This window comes from Tupaia chinensis, unplaced genomic scaffold, assembly GCF_000334495.1.
Source record: "Tupaia chinensis unplaced genomic scaffold, TupChi_1.0 Scaffold000101_1, whole genome shotgun sequence".
NCBI classification, from domain to species: Eukaryota; Metazoa; Chordata; class Mammalia; order Scandentia; family Tupaiidae; genus Tupaia; species Tupaia belangeri.
Window position 1 is genome coordinate 1,918,502 of NW_006159565.1, and position 6,944 is coordinate 1,925,445.

At 57.0% G+C, this 6,944-nt stretch overlaps 1 protein-coding gene across 1 annotated transcript in view; it reads right to left on the reverse strand.

The window, feature by feature from the left end:
• Positions 1 to 834: 834 nt before the first annotated feature.
• Positions 835 to 6,944, reverse strand: part of TNRC18 (trinucleotide repeat containing 18) — a 109,093-nt gene continuing 102,983 nt past the window's right edge. Inside the window, exons 31-34 of the mRNA XM_027770010.1 lie at positions 6,349 to 6,937; positions 2,704 to 2,940; positions 2,422 to 2,496; positions 835 to 2,117 (exon numbers count right to left, since the gene is read on the reverse strand). Of these exons, the coding sequence (XP_027625811.1) occupies positions 1,911 to 2,117; positions 2,422 to 2,496; positions 2,704 to 2,940; positions 6,349 to 6,937 (1,108 nt within the window). The 3' untranslated portion in view covers positions 835 to 1,910. The remainder of the gene's footprint in view (positions 2,118 to 2,421; positions 2,497 to 2,703; positions 2,941 to 6,348; positions 6,938 to 6,944) is intronic.

The window sequence follows — 6,944 nt, forward strand, 5'->3', positions numbered from 1 at the left end:
AACCCCCCAAAAAAAAAAAAAAAAAAAGTGATGTTTCCATGAGAAACAGCACCAACCAGCTGTTGACCCCAATCCAGTCCCCGCCCCATCAAGGGCCAGTTCAAGTAGGTCTCTGGACTTGAATGGAGAACCACCTTCGCACATGGAGTGCCTGGCAAAGCATCCAGTTTTTCCCTCTGTGCCACCTTCTGGCCCCCGGCTCGGCGTTTTAAGGGAAGACAACGGAGATGCAAGCCCTCCAGTCCCCCAGCCAGGAGGACTCAGATGGATCCGTCTGTTTCCTCACTGTCCGATAAAGCAGTTGCTAGCTGGTGGCTGCTGAGCCACTGAGCCGTGGCTGGCGCAACTGAGAAACCTTTCGCCTCAATGTGCTCAGCAGCCAGACTCCCAGTGACCTCAGCCTCCCGCCCCCTGAAATGGGCAGGCTCCCTGAGACACCAACCCCGCCTGGCCCCTGAAATAAGCCACTCCACACAGTAGTATTTTTCCAATTAAATCTTTTTCTTTTCTTTTCTTTTTTTTTTTTATGAAAAAGATCACACAGAATTTGCCAACAAACAAAATTCCAAAAGAAACTTAAAAAAAATTAGGAAAACAATAATTCCCCCCCAAAAAAAAACCGAAGTCTGGCTTTTCCTTCCCTCAAGATTGTCTGGACAAGGCCTCCGTTTCCCTGGAAGGCGCGGGGGCTGGTTAAGTGCTTTCTTGGGTTGGCAGGGGCACCGGGGGCTGGGGGGCCCCCCGCCTCTCCCTCCCTCCTGTCTCCTCTGCTCTCCCTGCCCCCCCCCCTGCCTCTCCCTCCCTCCTGTCTCCTCTGCTCTCCCTAACTCCTTCTCCATTTGGGGGTGAGTACAGTACACTTGGGTCAGGGCGGGGTGCTGGGGAGGCCAGTGAAGCCGGGTGCTACACACTCACAATCTAACAGGAAATAAAAAATAATATTCTGCACGTCAGAATGTGTTCGCTTTTTTTTTTATAATTCTATAGCTATTTTTTCACAGTTTTAAAAAGTTTATATTTATATATATTTATATATATTTATCTTTATATATATAATTAAAAAGTTGACTCCATTTAAAGGCTTATGATACAGGGGCGGGGTGAGTCTCTCTTGGTACAATAAAACTGTACAGGTAAGAACTGCCACCTCCCTCCTGGGCGGGGAGGGGCCGGGCGTGGCCGAGTGGGCGAGGATTTCAGCACCATTGGATTTTCTGTAGTGTTAGGGTCTGGGCTGGGGTGGGCCCTCGCTGGGTCCCCTTCCCCTGGCGCCTTGCCGATGCTTCTGGGCTCCACCTCACCCAGCTCTGATCTCCAAGTCCAGGCCATCCTGAGGAGGGTGGCAGCCGGGCCCTGGCAGGGCTCACAGAGCAGACCCAGCATGGTCGGTGAGGCTGGTAGGCATTGGGCCGCCCTGTCCCAGGTGAGAGGCCCTGGGGTGGGCTCCATGCTGAAGGTGGCCCAGAAGCCCAGAGCAAGTGTCAGTTTGGTTCCTTGAAAACCTCCTCCCCTCTGAGTCCCTGTTCTGCTTTGCCCCAGGGGGGCACCTGGGTTCCCCCTGAAGCTGCAGCTGACAAGATGCTAGAGGGAGGCCTGAGGCCTGTCCTGGCCCGGGCCGCCCTGAGGGGAGACGGCAAGGCCATACCCTGATAGCTGAGAGAGGCCCCTGTCCTGGGGGGCACCAAAGGGTTCAGAAAGTGAGGCTGGAGGCGTGTGCACATGTGTGCACACACGTGCATGCATACAGGCACACACATGTACACACTCACACTCGCCCAGGGCACCCACAGGCACACCTGGCCACATGCACACGCCCATGGGCACACTGGCATGCACACAACCCACATGGCCCCTGCGTGTGGCAGTGATGGTGCAGCTGGTGGGGCCCTGGGCAGGCCAGGCGGGGGTGCTCAGCAGAGCACAGGCACACCGTCCGTGGAGAAGATCATGCCTGTGGTGGGCTCATAGGTGCCCGCCAGGTAGTAGAGGCCCTCGCTGTCCTGGTACTTCTTGGTCTTGAGCATCTGCTCGTACTGCTCCAGGCCCACCACCAGGCACTTGTGCGACACCGTCTGCACGTCGTTCTCATCCACATGCGAGGACTGGTACAGGGCGCGCTGCGGGCACGGCAGGTGGACATCAGGGATAGTCAGGAAGACCCCCACCCAGACCAGAGGGCTCAGTGAATGCCTTGAGCACAGGCCTGGAAACCAAGAGTGATCCGGAGACCAAGAAAGACAAAGACCGAGAGAGACAAAGACCAAGAGACACGCAGAGCCCTGGAGTCTGCGGCTCGGAGTTGCAGACAAGGCCTAAGGCTGAGGGGGGCCACCGGAGGAAGGGATGGGCCAGAGCAGTGAACAGCAGGGCTGGGGAAACATGAGAAAGGCAGGCACACCCACCTCGCCTACTGCCCCCTACCTCCATGAAGTCTTTCCTCTGGCTGGAGGCCCGCAGGGCTGCGGGGAGGCTGCGGCTGGACTTCTGGTCCCAGTGCTGCATGGGAGACAGACAATGGGCTGGAGGTGAGCCTAGGTCCCACCGTGCCCTGACAAGAGCCCAGGGCAAGGGAGCCACCGATGGGTGGACTAGGCAAGCCCCTGGCGTCAACCATCATTGTCCCCCAGCACCCAGAATGGCTGTCTACCCTGCAGCCTGAGACTGCGAGTCCAGTGAAGGACACATTCCAGCCCTTGTGCTCACCTGGCCCTCGTGGAACTGCTTGCCCGGACTGGTCTCCTCAGGGTGGTAGAACCACTTGACACGGACCACCATGTTGTTGCCCCACGACTCCCACATGCTCTGGATGCGGCCAATGTAGGGCAGGTTGGGGCGGCCGGCCGACAGGAACACGGCACAGTCCCCAATGCGGATCATCTCCTTGCCGCGCACGATGGCCTTGTAGAAGAGCTTACGGGCCTTGCCCTTCATGCCACGCCGCTGTGGGGACACAAGTCAGGGTGCAGGGCCACAGGCCACACTCAGCTCCATGGAGCCCGCCTGTGCTCAGGCAAGACCTGCTGCCTGGAGCTCTATCCCACTGTAAATCAGCCCGTGTCAAACTTAGCGGGGGCTGCAGGGAGGTGGCAGAAGGGGAAGACACCCCCATGTCTTGCTCTAACTGGGTTGCCCTTTCATCTCCCTCAGCATACTGGGAAAGTATGTCCAAAAGGAACTTGATTTAATCGGAGGCCTGAGCAACCCTGTTCTAGAGCAGTGCTGGCGAAAGATGCTGTGAGGGCCGCAGACCCTCAGTGGAACTGCCCCACACCTGTCTGTGGGGACTCCTGGCAGGCCAGGCCCGGGCCCAGCACCACCCCTGCTCCCCTCACTGAATCCTGTGAGGCAGTTGGCCCCGCATAATCCCGCCTTTCTTTCTTCTTGGTTAACATTCTTTTCATGTTTCTTTCTCTCTTCCATAAGCAAGAGAGTGAGGGACACGGACAGCACCCCCAAAGGGCCTGACACCACAGTCATCCCCATTCTCAGTCAGTCCACGGTCACTGGCACACGTGGTGAGGTCTCAGGGCGAGAACGCGGATTCTTCCTCTGTGGGTCAGCCTCACAGAAGACCGCGTGTTACTGCTGTGCCACCTCAGTCCCGGTTTTCTAGACCCTGGGAACGAGGTCCAGGGAGGAGACTGAGGAGTGAGGCCGAGGCCACTACCGGGAACCCACGTGGCCTGAGTGGACAGCACACAGCTCACTTGCAAGCACCGGCTGTCTCACATGCACTGGACGCCACGGCTACCACAGGACGGATCCCTCTGACCACCTATGGGGTCCCAGGAGCCTGTGGCTCGCTGCCCAGGCTCAATCACAGCAGGAAGCAGTGCAGGCCCTGGTGCGGGGTAGGGGTCACTCGTGGCTTCTGAGGTTAAAGGGGACCCTTGTTCCAGAAACAGGCTCGAAGATGAGAACTCGGGATGAAAGTGATTTATATGGACATATTCCCAGGAAAAGCAGGAGGGCAGTGGGACATGGGACCTGGAAGCACAGATGCCAAGTCCTGCTGGGGGCTCAGGATGTCAGCCCCCCAGATGGCCTGACCAGGGGGTAGAGAGCTGGAAGGATCAGCCCCTACCCTGCAGGTGTGGGCTCAGGGCTGCCCCTGGGATCACCTGCCAACTCGGTGCCGCAGATGGGTCTGTGGAACCCCAGCCTGTTCTTGGTAAGGGGTTTGTTTATTCACTCAACAAACACTTCCTGAAGTGTCCTCAGTGTCCCAGGTAGCTCCCAGACACACCTGGCTCGATTGGCACCATCCCCAGAACTTCCAAGAATCTGAGCTCAGTCCTCCCATGAAACTGACACATCCTCACCTCGATCCAAAGGCTTAAACTTACTTTTCCTTTTTCACATCAACTATCAGATTCGAAGTCAAAATTTCTGCCTCATCAGGGGACTCCCATTGTGAATTTCCTACCTTACTCAGCAGTCCCTTTTCTACTTTCAGTTCCTGGACCCCCGCGAGTAACAGGCTTTTTCATAGCCACACTGCTCATTCCTTCCACGTGTTCCGGGAGTGGAAATACAGTCTAGGTGGAGGGGCTGCAGAGGCTCTGTTTTCAGACAGCCCTCTCCTCCAATGGTGTTCCTGTCCCTGTGCCCCGGACTGGGTATGGCCAATCAGAAAACCCTGTCCTCCTCCTGGCCTTGAGATTGGCTCAGGGGTGGGCCCAGGACCCAACTCAAAGACATTTAGCCAACTTTAGGTTGACCTCCTAGGGGTCAATCCTGGGAGACAGCCGCTTCCTTCCTACTGTGACTGAGCTGGCAGAACCTGACAGGAAAGCTATTGGCCCTTCCTATCACCACGGAGGAGGGGCTGCCCGAGAAGGAAACCAGCGCAAAAGGAGAAGCGGAAGTGTGGAGCATGGATCTGACCGTGGGTCTGAAGGCAGCCTTGGAACCCCTGGATCCACCTGTATCTGAAGCCAAATACCCATGTCATAGAAGCCAGTCACTTTGGCCTTACATTTAAATCCATTTTAGTCAGGTTTCTGTCCTTTGCTGACACAAACATTGAAACTTACAAAAAAAAGATGCCAGAATGAGGGCTCAGCCAATCACAGCGGAGGCAGGATGGTGAGGGTGTGTTTGTCCTTGACTCAGAGGCTGTTACTCCTCGATAAGAGCCCTCAGATAAAGCCCCTGCTGCGAGTAGAGCCCTTGGAGGCCTGGCCCTGCAGCCTCCGGGGTCTATGGCAATAGCCATGCTGTGGCTGGGCCCCACGAGTGGTGACCCAACCTGTAGCCAGCAACCTAGGAGGATTTCAAGCCAGGCAATCCTGGGCCATGCAGGAGTGGAGAAGCCAGGTTCCTGGCCTTGAATTCGAGTCTGCATCCCAGAGACAGGGCGGCCTGTAACCACAGAAAGCTGCAGCTGCAGCTCCAATGGCTGCACCCTTGCCTCACTTCTTGCTCTGCACTCCCTCCCCGATCAAGGAGAAAATATTCCTATTTCCTGGGGAGTAGCTGGGGCTGACGGAACTGTTCTTTCACTTGGGCGGGGAGGGGTTCTAACTGCCCCTGGGTGATCTAGAGAGAGCCCTAAAAGGCTGCTGCCAAGAGACAGAAACCCCCAAGAACCATTCGGACCATTCCACCATTTCTCCAGCCTTGCTGACTCAACTCAAAGAGCTGACACACACCAACATGCCAGAAGCTTCCAGAGCTGTTCGGAGGACTATTGCTAGAGCTACCTACCCCAACCCCTCATTGTCAACCCCCAAACTCCTAACCTTGCTCTGGTGAACACTGGGCCTTCAAGGGAACGGCCCGACAGGGCTATCTCCACAAAGCCCAAACAGAACTTTTGTCTCTCAGTCTATACTGATGAGCTCAGGCCGGGTGTGTGACCCAGCCTGGCCCAAGAGCTGACTGTGGACTTCCACCAGCAAGTAAAGGGAAGAAGCACCTTCTGCTGGGGCTGCCAAGCTGGTAGGCTGACATCCTTGAGCATGTTGCTACATGAAGTTAAACAGTAATAGAAATAAAGCAAAAGTCAAGAAAACCAGGTTGTCAGGCCAAGAAGTTTTAAAGATCTTTCTCATAGTCCCCAGGGTCCTGTGGGCAGGACATGTGCTGGGCCTAGCACGTGTTCTTCTTTTGGGTTTCGTGTGAGAGTAGCTCTGGGTCCTGGGCAGGACCACTCTGTGAAGGACACAGGCCTCGGAGCCAGACAGACTCCATGTATTCACCTATAAAATGGGGCACTGCCACCACCCTTCACTCCAGCCCTCCACCCTAGCATCTGCTGGGAGGATGTGAGGGAAAGGAGGGGCCCAGCATGGAGCAGTCAGCCCACCAAAGAAGACGACGCCTGCAGACGGACACCCTGGTTACCTGAGTGGGCTTGCCGAACCACTTCCACAGCTGCCGGGCTGGCAGAAAAGCTGCGATCTTGGGCCGGTTCTCCACCGACGGGAGTCGCTGTCGCTTGGCCAGCTCCTTGGTGGTGGGCAAGTGGACGCCTTCTCTCTTTTTGGGTCGGCTCTTAGCCCCAGTCCCGGCCTGAGCCTTGGGCTGCAGAGGCTGCGGTGGCTGGGGTGGCACAGCCTGGGGCTGGGCTGCAGGCGCTTTCTTGCCCGGGGAGTGGGCTGAGGAGCGGGCCTTGGCAGCCTGCTTGGGTGCCTTGGCAGGGAGGGCTGGCTGGGTGGAGGGACCGGCTGCAGCAGCAGGAGCTGTCTCTTCGTCCGAGCTGCAGGAAGAGTCTTCGTCTGTAGTGGAGGAAGAGGAGGAGGACGAGGACGAGGAGGAGGAGGACGAGGAGGAGGAAGAGGAAGAGGAAGAAGAGGAAGATGAGGAGGAAGAGGAAGAAGAGGAGGAGGAGGAGGATGACGATGAGGAAGAAGAGGAGGAGGAAGAAGAGGAGGAGGAGGAAGAGGCAGGCGAGGATGCCCTGGAGCTAGAGGCGCTGCAGGTCCGGCCCCCAGCCGCGC